Source organism: Nothobranchius furzeri, chromosome 12 (genome assembly GCF_043380555.1).
Source record: "Nothobranchius furzeri strain GRZ-AD chromosome 12, NfurGRZ-RIMD1, whole genome shotgun sequence".
Lineage (NCBI taxonomy): Eukaryota > Metazoa > Chordata > Actinopteri > Cyprinodontiformes > Nothobranchiidae > Nothobranchius > Nothobranchius furzeri.
The window spans coordinates 38,301,109-38,317,893 of NC_091752.1; the positions used below are offsets into that span (position 1 = coordinate 38,301,109).

Genomic DNA, 16,785 nt, shown 5'->3' on the forward strand with positions numbered 1-16,785 from the left:
GTCACTGGAGGGCACTGCAGCCATTAAACTATTATTCAGCTACTAATTCCATTTGAATGAAACACTTCACGGGAAAACTCTAAAAACTTACCCTGCCCACCAGGACCGGGTCCGGTCCAGTATATTCCTCAATGACAAAGAACTGATTCCACACCCATCCTCGTTTGGACCGGTGTAGTACCTGGCCTTCTTTCCCTGCTCGCTGTCTGTGTCTATGCAGCGATAAATGACCTGAAGAAGACACAAAAACATATTTCAGTTTATTTCACATAATTCGTTATCATTATAAATGGGTTCTGGTCTGGTATTTGAAACAGTCGGGAGGCAGATTAAATACTGATTGAGTTCACTCTTTATGGGATGGATGATTTCGAGAGCAACACTTCACTCTATTAGATTTTTTTATTTTATTCGTGTAAAGATGAAACTTAAAAGTGGGCGGGCAGCAGTTACCTCATGAATGGAGAGGTCTGCTTTTGAATTCTGGGTCATGGTGTAAATCCCAGCTGAGACAATGTGGGTGGATTGTGTGAACAATAGACACTTCAACAAATTGTGTTTTAGAAAGCTCTTAGGAAGGCATTTAACCTTTGTTGGTCGCAGTGCGACTGCTGTGAGGCCAAGAGGAGAAGGTTGTGTTCTAACTGCAGCCAAGTTCAAGCAGAACACTGGTCAGCAGAAGTAAAAAAAACACGTAGTGTGGGCAGTGTGCCTGGCAAGAAATGTGAATGAAGAGCTTTTGCATTTCAGCAAAAAGAACAATTTATAATTGATTTATGATAAAACAGTATCAGGAATGACTTACTTGGAATGGCTTTCACAAAAAGCTTAAAAACAAATGGGGCAATCAATAACTGACCAATTGAAAGCTCAAAATCCCTTCAACGTCACATGCACACTTGCAGCTTTTTGCACCAGAAATACACACTGAGGTCATCTTATGTTGAGAAATGGTGGAGTTATTGTAGCTTTGGTATACACTTCACGTGTGATCTCATGAATCACACAGAGGGGGAACAGAGCCAGGAAGTAAAAAAAAAAAAAGTTTTCAGAGGTGAAGCAAAGAGCTAAAACCAGAGTGAACATTGGCGTGGCCTACGTTAGGTTGAGGGAGCTGAAGGAGGCTATGAAATCAAGGGCTGATGGTGACCTGGCTTTGTTGCTACTGGACTTGTAAGGAATATTTTTTTTTAGTCCAACAGTGTGGATCTTTTTCTTCATGATTTATTTAAGTGCAGCAGGAGGTTGAGCTGGCCTCATGGTTGGGGGATTGTGGGATTGATTCCAGCTCCTGCCAGGGGGTATTCTGCTTTTGTGTCCTTGGGCAAGACGATTCACCCGACATACCTGTGTTGGTACTAGTCAGAGGGGTCGATGGAGCAAAATGGCGGCCTGGCCTCTGTAAACCCGCCCCCACGGTGGCTGTGGCTACATAGTAGCTTACCATCACTGGTAGTGAGTGAATAATGGAAAGCACTTTGAGTGTCTAAAAGATGTATAAATCCAGTCTATTGTTATTATTATTATTATTATTATTATTATTATTATTATTATTATTATTACTATAGTACAAATATTTGGCTCTTGTTAGCATTAGTTTGTTTTTGGTGCAAGCTACAACTGGCCCCAGTTTATGATAGTTGTAGTTCTGCTCTCAACCAGTAGAAGAAGCGGGAAACATGCTAGGTGTTGTTTTAACATATTAACTGTTTGATTACCAAAGTTAAATCCATTTTAGAGTTTGCTAATTAGCTTTACCAGCCAGTTAATTTCATATAAAGTCCATCCTCTTGTTCTTGACAAGTTTAGCTGACCAACAAGGTTCATGTGACTTTGATAAATTGCGTGGATTATCCTCAGTTACTGACTAACAAAAACAACAATTTTGCCTAGTATCTGTAGAACTGACTGAGTTGTAGACATTTGATGTATTCTTTAAGGCCAGTTGACTGTGTCAGCCATCTTTAATTTTACTTTGATGCAGGGGCGGCACTACCATTGGGCAAAGGTAGGCGGTTGCCTTGGGTCTTGAAAATGTTAGTTCATTCGCTGCGAGCCGTTTCCTGACCGGTGAAGCCCTTCGCTGCCAGCATTTCTCACTGTTTTTGCAGCATTTTTAAGAGTCACAGAAGGTTGCGTGCTAGGATGATGTTGACGCCAAAACAACCAAAACAAAGCGGAGACTCACCTCTTACATCAGGAAGAATCCGCGTGTTTCGAGCTTTATCCGTTCTTTCATAATCCGTTGTTGAATTGTGATTGGCAGAACTTTTCCGATTCGCGCTTCACTTTATTTTACAGCAGCGGCCCAAAACGATCTCCTAACGCATGGATTTTCTGCTTCCTGATCACGTGACGTTTGACGTATGCGGATGAAGATCGGCTTTAGAGCTGGGATGTTTGTTCTCACGGTGCGGGGGCTCATTCCGATGCCCACACAGCAAAAAAAAAAAAAAAATGCAAATGACGACTTTAGTCATCATTGGCAGTGAACGGTTGGATTTAAAAATGACGGTTTAGTCGTCAATGGCAGTGAATGAGTTAAGGGCCCTGTGATTAACACTTATCAAATATGTTTAAGGTGATTTTATTCCTCTAAAATGAATTAACCCTGTGATTCTAAAAACCAGTGCGATGGAATCAGACGGCCTTCTGTGAAAGTGTTTCGGTATCCCCTGTTGCCAAGCTACAATGGACAATTCCATTTGCCCATGCTGTTGTCTCCATCAAGCGTGATGTCAGGAAATAACTGGATATTGAATCAGTGATGACAAGATTTGCGGAAGCCATAGCAACCAAAGTCAGACTTTAGAATGGTGTTTTCTTGAATGTGCATCTGAGCCATCAAGTATGCATAACAAATCACCATCACAACATAAATTTGGAATTGTTGATGAAACAAACCAAGAGTTACAACATGTTCTACCAGGCCACTTTGGCAACACTGATAAAAAAATGCAACCAATTTAAATGAACTAACATAAAAATATCCTGCCTGCAGTGATGTGGGCATTATATAGATCTATCGTGGTGAAAAGAGAGCTGAGTCGGAAGACAAAGCTCTCAATTTACCAGTTGATCTATGTTCCAACCCTCATGTATGGTCACGAGCTTTGGGTAGTCATCGAAAGAAGGAGATCATGGATACAAGTAGCCAAAATGAGTATTCTGGCTGGGCTCTCTCTTAAAGATAGGCTGAGAAGCTCATTCATCCGGGAGGGGCTCAAAGTAGACCTGCTGTTCCTTCACATCGAGAGGGGCCAGTTGAGGTGCCTCGGGCATCTGAATAGTATGCCTCCTGGATGCTTCCTTGATGAGGTTTACCAAGCATGTCCAACCGGGAGGAGACTTAAAGGAAGACCCAGTAAATGCTGGAGGGACTATGTCTCTTGGCTGGCCGGGGAACGCCTTGGGATCTCTCACGGAAGAGCTGGCCTGAGTGACTGGGGAGAGGGAAGTCTGGGCCTCTCGACTCAGGCTGTTGCCCCCACGACCAAAATCAGGATAAACAAAATAAAATGGTTGGATGAAAAGAGACAAACTAAAGCCAAACATAAAACAGGGAAACAAAATTAGAAAAGGAGGAGATGAGAAAGAAAGAAACTAAAGTCAAAGTAAAAACAGGGGAAGAGAAGCAAGAGAGCTAAAGGAGGAGACTGAGAAATTAAAATAATTCAAGGGCAAGAATGAGAAAAGAGACAGAAGGATAATAACAGCAAAGGTAGAAAATTGTTACTCTAATATGGGTAATATGGGACATGCTAACGTGACTCTGGAGTCCAGAAGCAGCGTTGTGGTTCCTGATGGATTTATAGATGTAGGTTAATATTTTAGATCAGACCTGTGTTATTTAAAAATGTGTGTTGGACACGGACATATGGCTCAGACCTTTTGCTGCAGCTGTAAACGCAATTTTCCAGAATAATTAAGAGCACAGAAGTAAACAAAATACAGTTATTCACAATACTAGCAACATCAGCTACCTTGTTTTACGTGCTGGAGTGACGTACGCAAAACACAGTTCTTCACTCTCTGGTGGAGAGTGTTTTGTTTTTCTGTAATGATTTATGACAAAATTCCTTAACAAAATGAAAACCTAAACCCAGTTCATATTTATATAGATGATAAAGTGTAGTTACACTGTATTTCTACTATTTGAATGCCAAGTCTGGCCAATACCTTTAATGATGCTTGATAAAAAAAATAAATCTCACCTGGATGTCTGTGTCTGTGGCTCCTGTGATCCAACGAAGCATGTCCTTTCCTTGTTCCTAATGCAACGCTGCAGAGCACAGAAACCCCCAACAGGACCAGCAAGGCCCTCAGCAGGCCTAAGCCCTGGCGCTTCGCTATCAAAACTCCCATCTTGCTCCACCTGAGCAACCGTGCACTTTACTCCGTCTCCGACTCTCTGGTTCCTCTCAGTGGAGTGCCGCTCCCACTGAGGCCGTTTCCTGTTTTGCTTCCAAACACAATGTTCAAGAATCTCCTAGTTCATTTGCTGCAAAGGGTCTTTTTGCTGCAGATACTCATCACCGAATTTCTCTATCTTCTTCCCACTGCTTTGTCGTCTTTCTGCTCCTCAAAATGTGTTTGGTTCTTCTCTCTCCCCGGGAAAGAGCCTATAATGGAGCAGAAAAGGCAATTTAGTCAACAAAAGCCTTTTTTCACTATAAAAAATTATGTTATTAAAAATAATTTTTAATTATGCACATTTAGAGTTAAATAGCACATAACAAATCAATAAAAAGTGACAAAGTCTGGTCTTGTGAATGGCTGTTGTGTTAATGAGGACAATGCACTAATTATACAGGCTGTTGTCTGTAAACCCATTTAATTCAATTAGATACAGGCTGAGTGGTTGCAGAACGGACGGTTCATATGACAGCAGGTCACTCTGTTCATCTTTTTATCACTCGTTCTATTTAAAGGGAAAGATCATTTAAAAAACACCCATATCCACTGCTTCCATGGCTTCCGGTTTCATCTGTTCAACTGGAAATCTAAGGTGATGATGAGGCGTCTGTGACTGCAGAGAATGAATCAGCAGGACTCAGACAAAATTTGATCTCTTCTGAGCCGAACACGCCCATCAACAGCCCTGAGCTGTAAGCTAAAAACCGCTCGGTCTTACAGGAAACACTAGACAAATGTCAATGTGGTGCAAAGTTAATGAAAATTCTTGGAATAAGAGCACACTTCAAGATTTATGTTTGGTTAAAACAACACTTTTATTTCTGCTTGGCTTGGTAATGGGGTGCGCAGGGCCCCAATGATAATAAATAGAATTTTTAAGTTTGACATTGGAGGATCATGGATGAAAATGCTGAATACTGGCCAACTCTCATCACAGGCCACATTTTTGGTGCACCTTTGATTAACGATGTGTCACTTTTTTTTATCTGAAAACACCTGAAGTACTTATTCAAATTGAAAATCATGTTCTTAAAGCTGACATGAACCTCTTTTTTTAATTCAAGGAATTTAACATTCTTGTTTTTATTCATTTGGCATTTGTTTTATATCAAACAAAACATAATTAATTTAATTAACCTGACGTGTTTTTGGTCTGTGGGAGAAAACCCACAAATGCATGATGAGAACACGCTAACTGCATTTGTAATGACTGCAGCCAAGTTTTAAAGGGGAACTAGGAGGTTTTGGCTTGCTTTTAGTGCCACCAGTATCCGTTTTCATCTTTTTAGCACCTTAATCTAACAGCTTAAATGCCTTCTCAGCCTTCCTTAATGTCTATAGGAGTATGTCATCACTAAATTAAACAAATCGGCTGTGTTCATTATCTAAAACTTACAGAAAACATGCTGGAACCAGACTGCAGCACCAGGTAAGTCCCAAGAGAGTGGCCTGCCAGTCAGAAGTTGCAAGTGGAATATTCTGGCTCCAGGGGGCAATAGGGGATAGGGGTCCTTTGATTAACCCAGTAAAGGGTCATTTTAGCACATACTGGCTCAAGAAAATGATTTAAAAGTATGAAAAAGTCACAAAGTAGCCCTTAACCTGCAACATACTTGTTGTGAGGAGACAGTGTTGCCAGCTGTGCCACCATGCAGCTTGTAATGGCACATACACACTTCACTACACCTGGGCTGGGTTTAGAGCATTCTCATTTAGGTAGACTTGGATTTTCCTGCGCGCAATCGGATGTCTTTTCACTTCGAGATGGTCTGTCTGGAGCCAAACAGGCCCAACACGCCCACTGCTGACTGATTAGCTACTCAAAATCATGCCTACCATTAGGGGGAGCCTCCGATTGACAGAATCAGACGCGGTGGCATCCCGCATGCGTGATACATTATCATTCTGGATGCTGTGGAGCTAACGAGCCTCTGACTGAAGTTGTTTTACTCTGTCTCTCACTGCTATGAGGAGAGCGTACACACACACACACACACACACACACACGCACACACACACACACACACACACACACACACACACACACACACACACACACACACACACACACACACACACACACACACACACACTTCCAAGCACGCACACAATGCTGCCAGACACTGCTCAATCACATCCTCACTCCTAATGCAGTGTGGAATGGATGTGGCCAGGCTGAGGCGGGCAGAGCGGAGTGGAGCTGATGTTAGTGTGTAAATGGCATTTGTATAAGTTAGAGCTGTGCAGTTAATCAAATTTACATTTCAATCCTGATTTTAGTTCAAATAATGAAAACAATGTTTCTTACCCTTCTGAAGGCAAAACTAATGGGCATCTGATGGTGGTGTTTCGAAGGGTGTTAAAAGTCGATGCCAAATAGATGGCAGAACAAGGGCAAAACATAAATATGTCGTGAGGCATGCTCAAAGAATATCTCTAATATATATATATATATATATATATATATATATATATATATATATATATATATATATATATATGGATTCTCATATGCTTTGTGGCTCAGTATTTATTAAATGTTTTACATATGGTTCATTTTCCAAGCTTCAACAGTCTTACAAAAGTAGTTTTTTATTCAGACTGACCCCATGAACACCCAAGCTCCAACAGCAGCTCTTCTCTTCTTTTAAAGCAACATTCATGTTTTCTTCAAGAACCTAATCACCCAAGAAAATATAATTGAATTATTTGACATTTACTTGTGTTTTTAAACCTGTCTAAATGTTACAAAAATGTTTTGGGGCTTTTTTATGGTAACCTAACAATGACGTAATTTTGGTGTGCATTTTCTTCCACAGAATGTGATCGCCACTGATGTACATTGTTGCTGGCAGGCTTCCTAAACTCTAAAAAACTCAGATTATTCTGGGGAAATGATCAAGATTTTGATGTTTACCAAAATAAATGTCTCCATAATTTCTCCTTATAACCTAGGAAGCATATTGACATGATTGCATCAGGTTTTAGCTCACTGTAATCTAAATGCCAGAGACAAATCCGAACAGGTTTGGAAGCAGCCGGTTAGAATTGCATCCAATCAGAGCCCTGCAGCATGTAGTGTGTTACAGTGGCAAACCCAGTCAGTATTAGTTAAATCCTCGAGATTGGCCCGGTCTGCTTAAGAATGAGTAGAAATCTGTTTGAACATGAGGGAGTCCAGATGCACGCTGCCAGAGCTGATGAAATATGAGCTCACAGATTTGTCTGCCTTCTCCATCGCTAATTGGCTGGTAAAGGAACAATTAGACTTTAAAAGAGACTATTTACACAAATCACTAAAATCCAAACTTTATCAGCTGTTCAAATAATCTCATATGATCGGATTTAGACGTTTCCTCTTTCTAAAGCAATGTTTTCTTTTCCTTCTGCTCTGCTCTCTGCTCAGACTAAATGTAGGTTTAACTTTGTCAGAAGATGAAAATGGTTGGTTACTAATGACCACATGACCAGGCAGCTTTGAAGTGATGTTTAACTAATTCCTTTAAATTATTCTGATTAAGAAGTCCGTGTGTGTCCATCACTCATTATTTATTTGCAGCAAAACGACTGCTTGATGCAGCGGATCAACCGGGACCAGCCGACATTACCCCAAGGAATTATTTAAAGTACAAAGAACATCAACAAGGAAAGACACTCAGAACTTGTGGTGTGAACTTTGATGAACAGATACCCGCTGTGCAGAATCTGTTAACATACCTCTCATGTGTGCATCAAATTAAAGATAACTTCACATGTAAATAAGAAAACTTGCTTTCTCTTGTCATTTCCTGCTACACGTCTTCCACTAATTGTCAGACAAATGGACATATTTCTTCGGCTGAGTCAAACACACATTAACACGTAAAAGAACATTAATAAATAAAATGATTGATGCACAAAGGGTAATCTGGTGTGTGACTGTGACTTTAATGATGAGTGATTTGCTCAAAAACGACCTCGCTGTCAAATTCTAAGCAGCGTGGTGACTAATACCACCCGTTCAAGGTAAAAACAGGGCATTTCATGTTTCCTGTCCATCTTGCATTAGTTTTAAACAAGTGTGTAGTAAAAAATTACCAGATATTAAGACTTTACAATTAAGCTATAATTTCCTTGTGTTGATGAATTTCAGCTTCCTTTATTAAGGCTGAAATACATTCATGCACAAATGTGGCCGTCAGGTTTAACTGTTCATATGAAACTTTATGTGGAAAAATAGAAAAAAAAAACAGAGGCTAAAATAAACTTTAAACTATAATATAGTTTTTATTTATTTATTTTGTTAGGTAAATAATTCCATCCATTTGGATTTTGGGGGGCGTTTTCCTATTCCGAACAACTTTAGTTTAGAGAAACAGAGATTGTTCCCTCCGGGAATTGATGACAAAGTCCGTGCCATAGACATGAATATGTAGACGCCCCATTGGGCACTGGAGAGCGTAACAGTGTCACCGGCATACTGGTTGGGTCCCCCACACTCCAAACCCAGCTGGAGTCAACACAGGGTGGGCAACTATGCCCGTTTTTGTGGTGCACGATTGAAAACAGAGCACATTGGATTACTATTCACCTTTCTAGCCTACCTGATGGGATTTTCTTTTTTTATTTATTTTATGTATTTCTATTTCTATTTTTCTTATCATGCCATATCATGACTCTGATTTTGTGATCAGCGTAATTAAATGTGTTTTTAGTTGGGTAAGCACCTTCCTCTTTAGAAATGAATGCATCGGGGTGAATGAAGACCCGTCTAAGATGGCGGCCGGCCACTACGGCGGCTCCAATTGGCAGCACCAGTCCACGAGGCGTCTACGTATATGATGTCTGTGGTCCATGCACCCAAGACCAGATCATATTCCTGCCATCTTGAAACAGCTCCAACACTTTATAGACACCCATGAGAACGGTGTCTAATAAACCTTCACACAATCATCTATTTGAATTTGCACTGCTGTGGTTGTTTACAAGAATAAACGGCAGCAGAAGCTGAAGAACGTCTTCATGTGCTCACGCCCAGGAGGAGCCTCGAATAATTTTATGCCTCATAAAGTGTTTAGTGTAGATTACACATGAGCTGCTGTCACATTCAGGAGATTAAAGCTGTTTTAAAACGACAGTCCACCATTTAACTCACCAGTATAGTCCAGGCAAACCCAACACCAAAGCACAATGGCTGGTATCTTTAAACGTCTCCTTTATTTCACAATGTCTCAAACAAATTTGATTTACTGAATCTCTGAGCAACTTTCAGTTTTAAATTATGCAAAGATTTCTGCAGGAATAGTAATAAGATCTCACTGGACTTGACTCCTGGACGCACCAGAGGTTCTGCATTTTGCTGCTCAAGATTTATAAAACAATGTTTACATAAATGCCTCCGAATTTTCTAAAGAGACCTGAGCAATATTAAAACAGCAGTACATATTTATATTAATTGCATTTAGATTAGCCATGAGCCCTTGTGAAGGGACTCTCTTTCTCCAAATCATGGCTGTTGAGAAAACATCTAAAAATGGTTGAAATGTCCCTTTTAAATCCTCAATGTCAAAGTGTAAACTAAAGAGCACGTCAGAGGGAATAAAATACATATTTTGACTTGGCTTTAACAAACTATTCCATTCCTCTGTTTGTTTTTGCAACTCCAGCCGCCAAGAAACACCATAGTTTGTTTTAAAAATAACAACAACAAAGAAATATAATACACACTGTACACAGAATCTGCATGTTTTCTGGCATTTCTAATGCTTGATGGAGCAACACAGACTGAGGCAGAGACACAAACTGCTGCAAAGAAACAGGCAGCGATAATGACTCCCGAGGGCACGCGTGCCTTTTGGCCAGACAACTTCCTCTGTCTGAATACATGACTCAAGAGCCACATTAGAATAGAGAACAGTCTGTGTGTGTGTGTGTGTGTGTGTGTGTGTGTGTGTGTGTGTGTGTGTGTGTGTGTGTGTGTGTGTGTGTGTGTGTGTGTGTGTGTGTGTGTGTGTTCGTTTTTGCCCTGAGTCTCAAGTGATGTCCATGAGTCAAGTGCTTGATTAGACAACAGTGATTCATTGGCTGGACACATACTGTATGTTGTGTGTGTGTGTGTGTGTGTGTGTGTGTGTGTGTGTGTGTGTGTGTGTGTGTGTGTGTGTGTGTGTGTGTGTGTGTGTGTGTGTGTGTGTGTGTGTGTGTGTGTGTGTGCGTGTGTGTCATGCTTATAAGTCAAGTTCCACATCTGAGAGCAGCTTAAAATACAGATTAGGTCCCAGAATTAAATTTTTCCTGAAAAAGAAAAAAAAAACTCATTTTGCTTCTAGTGTGACTTGTTACAAACTGAGCTGTTTAAGCGATTCAGTAAAAAAAAAACTGTGATTTTCATAATTTTTGCTTTTTAAAATTTGAGTGTGATCTTTATGTTTCTTTACTTTGGACAGAGTCCAGTGTACAGCATGCGACAGCAAACAGAAACGTAGCTTCTGGAAGGAAAGTCTACCTTTTCCTCTTCTGCTGCTTTTTATTTCTTCTCAGAAACGTCTCCAACAGAGTCACTACCAATCTCCCAAATCCAAACAAGCCTGTAGACTTCTTTGCTTCAGTTATGGCTGCAAGTTTGGACTTTTGTGCATAAATGTTACAAAAAACGTCTGATGAGTGAAACTGCTTTATTTAAGAATTCTTCTAACTACAAACTTTATTTTGTAAAGCATTATTGGAAATTTGCTGCTAAACCAACTTAAAACCCTTTAAAATATGATATAAAATGTATTATTATTGCATGATTGTTTGAAATTTCTCCGTATTTTACACACATACAAGGTTTTTCATGCCTGTTCCCATTAAACAACAAGAACAGGCTGCGTCTGACCCTACCTCTTCCTTTCAAAGCCTATCAAAGCCTACTGGTTGTGCAGCACCAGGCTAAAGACCAAAGGTGACAGATCATTTGCTGCTGTGGCCCCCAGACTCTGGAACTCTCTCCCCCTGAGCCTGAGATCAGTGGACTCAGTGGACTCCTTTAAAAAGCAGCTGAAAACTCACTTGATCAAGCTGGCTTTTGTATGACCTTCTTCACCACTCTCTCTCTTTCTTAACATTTTTTTAATCACAATTGCCTATTTTTGCTCATTTTAAATATATTTTTAAACATTTTCTAAATGCTTTTTTATATTTTTACATTTTTTGCTTTTGTGAAGCGCCTCGTAATTTTTATCTTGAGAGGCGCTGTAGAAATGATATTTTCTTCTTCTTCTTCTTCACTTTGGGTTTTCTCTCTCAGCTTCCCTCCTCAGTAAGCCAAATCTGCCACTGCAACCATAAAAAAAAAAAAATCTGGGAAAATACTTGACGTCTATAGAAAAAAGAAAGAGAGTCCACTAAAGGTTTTTCTCCATCAGCGAAAAACTTCTATTTTTTACCAATGGGGACCATTAGAAAAGGTCATTTATGAAATATGAACATGATATATATGCTTTAGCTATCTTATGTTTTATGTTTTTTCTATTTCTGGAAAAGGAGGTGAAACGGAACTTTGTGAACAAGATGTTCAAAAGGAATAAAACATCTGCAGCAAGCAAAGAAGAAAGACTGAGAGGTTAAATGTTGCTCTGATTTTCTCCTGTAAACCTCTGTACCCCATTTATTTTAAACATCCATGGAATTCATGGATTGTTTAAGTGAATCTTTACTTTTTCTCATCCTCATTTAAAATAACCCACCTGTGTTATCTCTGATTATGTCTGGAGGTTGTTTCACACACCGTTATGTCTGTAAGGCTTCAGGGTGACCTTCCTCTGTTTGTGTTCTCACAGGCTTTGTGTTTTGTTTCTTCTCACTGCAGAAACATGCTTCAGTCTGTTCTTGTGTGAACTCAGTACAGCAGCTAGTAAACCAATATTTGAGATAATAAAATGGGGGGGGGGGAATGAAAAAATAAAGAAGTAAAACAGGAAAAATGTTTCATCATTTAAAAATATTTCCAAACAAGCCCAATGTAGCAGATAAATAGCTTCTCAGTAAATGTTTGATAAGTGATTGTGGAGTTTGATAATGATTATATAACAGGAGTATCACCACCCCATCACCAGTTTGAGATGCAGGAACAAAAAGGTTGAGACCACTAACACAAAGTAATTTGGTGTGTTTAGCACATTTCTTTACTTTTTGACTGACAAAATGAGCCATCTGTAATCCTAATGAACTGAAAATAACCAAGAAGGCTGAGAAATATGCAAAACCAATTTTGAATCATGCAAAAAGTTTTAGTTTCTTTGCATTTGTCTCATAGAAAACCTGTAATACGCTTTTATCTAAGCAGGCGTGCAATTGTTAGCCTATAGGACATGTTGTGATCTACTACTTTTGAGTTGTGCCACACTCTCATTCATTTATTCAGATTAATTTACAGATAATCTCATCTTCATCTGTAGTCGGTGAAACCACAAACAATCAGAGGCAAACTGCAGCCTCTGGATTCCTCTTTTACCAAACCCAATCTGAACCAGATGTGAGTTTTTCTTGTAAGTTTGTGCAGGAAAAGGGGGTCATGGGAGAGCCACGATGAGATATTCTGTTACAGAGGGATCCCTGAAGTGCTCTGAAATAGATGCTCAGCTTCGGAGTCACTTTTGCTTCACAATGTCTGTTCCATACGGAGGATATGTGATAATAGAGAAAAATACCTTCTCAGGAATAGAGCACCCACCCTGGGACTGAGAGACCGGGGTCCAAATCCCGGTCGAGTCATACAAAAGACTTTAAAAATGGGACCCAATGCCTCCCTGCAGGACACTCGACTTTAAGGGGTTGGACTGGAGAGTTAAACCATCAAACAGTTCTTGAGCACAGCCACTGCTGCAGCTCACTGCTCATCAGGGGGATGGGTCACATGCGGAGATGAATTTCACCAGTGTGTGATGACTAACGGGACTTTAAGGTGACCTGAGTTAACGGCAAAAATGACAGAAAAAATAATGTATAACTGGCATCAACAGAGTCTTAAACAAGCTTATGAAAAAAAAAGTTAACTTGAGTAGGAGCAGATTTTTATTATTATGTAAAGTGTAAGCACAAGAATCACTTCTAACTACACGAGAGACAAAAGGCCCTGGAGGACACAGGAGTGTGAAAGGCACAGCGACCGACAGTCAGTATATTAAAGTTCACTCGGAGTATCTGCTTTCGGTGGCCGGCTCTTTGCGGTCTGGTAAAAGCTTAAAAACAGAGCGCTGCTGAAAACAGACACCCAGCGTTTAGCTCACACCACGAAACCTGAGGCCTAATTGCCTTTCAATTAGAAGGACTAATAGAAGTTGGAGTGTGTGTGTGAGTGTGTGTGTGTGTGTGTGTAAGCATGGCGAGGCAATTACAATGAGAGAACCGCAGAGCTTTCTCAGCATTCGTGAAAATAGGTATTAATGAGAGGCTAGCAACTCTGACACACACAGACACGGAGTCCTAGTTACAGCAAAGTAGGTCTTTGCTCTGTGTGTGTGTGTGTGTGTGTGTGTGTGTGTGTGTGTGTGTGTGTGTGTGTGTGTGTGTGTGTGTGAGTGTGAGGACTTGTATGCCTCCGTGTAACAGCTGATGGTTTCTATTAAGCCATTAGTAAAATTCAAGCACTAATTACCACCCACAAGACCCAGCCTGGTATTTTTACACACACACACACACACACACACACACACACACACACACACACACACACACACACATCTCTATATCAGTATGGAGACATCCATTCCTACCTTTGACCTTTAGCTTTGTTAGGCCTTAATCTAAGCTTGCCTGGATTTTTATTCTAGAATCAAATGAAAGTTTCAGACACTTTGAAGTGATGCTCCATTAAGGGCAACGTGTTGCTCCGGTGTCCGTGAGGGCGCACGATGTTGGATAGCGTTCCTCCTACCTCCATCGCAGCGGTGGGTGGGGTTTGAGCAGGTGCACTTTACCGACTTCCGGGGAGGTTTTGTCACCAAGAGACAAGATGAACGACTCTCTACAGAGACTCGGCTCTCATCGTTCACTTTGAAAACCCGTTCAAAATATTCAATTTGTTCGTGAACGTCGCATCACTTCACTACCCCCTATAACTGTTCTGTCTCGTGGAGGAGCTCATTTGTGTGCATCTGTGTGAAACACACATAGGAAAAAAAGAACGACAGAAAGAATGATTATGAGTAAAATACCAGAAAAACGACATGAACAAAAAGGAATATAGACAATCTAGTGGGTTTCTCATCGCAATAACGAATCAACAGACAAATATAGTGTCCCTATGTGTGTACACACATATCTTACGTCTTATATATAAGATAGCACAGTGTATGTTTGACATACAAAAATGTTTTTGAAAATAATATTATGCATTTGTAGTTGTGTTCAATTAAACTCAGAACAAAATCTAATAAAATACTTTTATTTTTGCTTACAGAATATCAAAATACATATAATTTGTCATCCACAAGGGGGTGCTGCAGCACCCTCAGCACGCCTACTTCCAATGGCCTTGCTCCCATAGTTCGTGTTTATGAGCCGTTCAAAAGAATTGGTTCGTTCGCCAACGTCACAACTCTACCTGGAAGTTCTGATAATAGAAACAAGCCTGAAGGGACTCATACTACTGGAACATTAAGGCCCTGTAGACACGTAGCCGGTGTCCCACAAAACAAATATACTTCTCCACAGTTTGATCTGTCATCCACATGAAAATGAAGATAAATGCAACAAAAAACAATTATTTTAAAAACTCTACTCAAGATGGAGATCTGCAAATGTTTTCATTGTCTGCATTTGATTGTGGATGTGAATAACTCGAGTTTTAGGTTCCGCAACATCACCGCCTCCGACCGACATGCTCTAACATCATGGATGCCTTCGGGACAGTTTTGGTATCATCGATTGTTCATGAGCTATTTGTTCTGCTAGGCTAAATGTAGAAGACCACGGGTGAAGGACGACGCTAATGGTTATTGCCCGCTACCTTTGTGAAAATTACGCAGCAAGATGGAAAGTTATTCTAAGATTTGGGGGACGGCATGGTTGGCATGTGCTATGTGGTTGGGTGTGGCTACGTGTGAACATGTCCTAAATGTTTCGGGACTTTCTGTAAATATGAGGACTAAGTTGTTGGTGGTTGGTACTGATCAGAGGGTTAAAGCATATATCTTGCCAAACTATGCAAAGCTCTGCGTTAGTGTTTTTTTTCATTGTTTGTGTCGGTCTGCCTGAAAAAGAAGGAAGCACAAAATGTTCCAGTTCTATTCATCACCAATAACCCAGAAATCTGCATAATAAGAACAAATAGTTTTCTCAATGCTGAGCTGAATCACCATAAAAGTTCATGTTTATTAATTGTGACATTGTCAGACATCCGACTTATTTAAAAGTCTTAAAGGGAAAATAAAACAAGGACGAGCTGAAAATACATGCATGACACACCAGCACAAGACTGCAATCACAGACCTACAACTGCATGGTGTAATGCCCAGAAAGGGTCATTTTTCACCTACATATTGACCTACATGCCACCGGTCATCTGCAGACATAATTCCATTCTCTAAGTGGATTTTAAAATCTATCTTCCCACAAGCCAGAGGGATACTGCAGTGTTTGTTTACATTACAGGAACACAAGATGTCATAGCCTAGTGAACCTGACCAAATTCTTGCTTTGCAAAGTTTATATGTGTGTGTGTGTGTGTGTGTGTGTGTGTGTATATATATATATATATATATATATATATATGAATATTCACATATATAGTCTGGATTGCCAGGCTAAAGATGTCAGCCTATGTTCCAAACAAAGCCTTCTTTATAAGACCGTAGGATTGCACACTCTCATGAAGGAAAAAGAAACTCTCTTGACAAGCTGTCAAAACCTGTTGAACGCTACAGCTGACACAGCAAAACGGTTCCTTCACCTATTCAGAAACAATTGGTCTAGATGCAAACGATTTCATCTATCTGTTGTGGCTCGGGAAACATCCTAGGACTGACTTGGTCGCATCAAGGTTTTCCTACGAGCCACGTGCATTTGGGGTCAACGACTCCTTGACATCTTGGATCCAAACGGTCCCCAGGAACGGCTACATAGGCTTGACACGAATTGTGTCTGATGCCGTTTTATGAACCATCACTTATAGTTTAATGCAGACAAAATTCTTTTCACACCTAGAACTCAAGTTTCTTCCAGATACAAGGCTCTGATAAACACACACCATTCAATGATCATTCATCACATTCCATCCACTTATATTCATCCATCACATTCGTCTTATTTATAACTTGTCTTGTTTTTAATTTGTTTAGAACATAAATTTCTTACTTTTTATAAACCTGACTCTATCTGAATTCATACGAAATGTGTTTGATCACTGAA

At 40.1% G+C, this 16,785-nt stretch overlaps 1 protein-coding gene across 2 annotated transcripts in view; it reads right to left on the reverse strand.

Annotated features, from left to right (window-relative positions):
• cdh11 (cadherin 11, type 2, OB-cadherin (osteoblast)) overlaps positions 1-16,785 on the reverse strand; it is a 122,584-nt gene that overhangs the window by 33,555 nt on the left and 72,244 nt on the right. For both annotated transcript variants that reach the window (XM_070542593.1, XM_015945033.3), the window contains exons 3-4: positions 4,215-4,622; positions 92-231 (exon numbers count right to left, since the gene is read on the reverse strand). In XM_070542593.1, coding sequence (XP_070398694.1) covers positions 92-231; positions 4,215-4,365 — 291 coding nt within the window. In that variant the 5' untranslated portion in view covers positions 4,366-4,622. The remainder of the gene's footprint in view (positions 1-91; positions 232-4,214; positions 4,623-16,785) is intronic.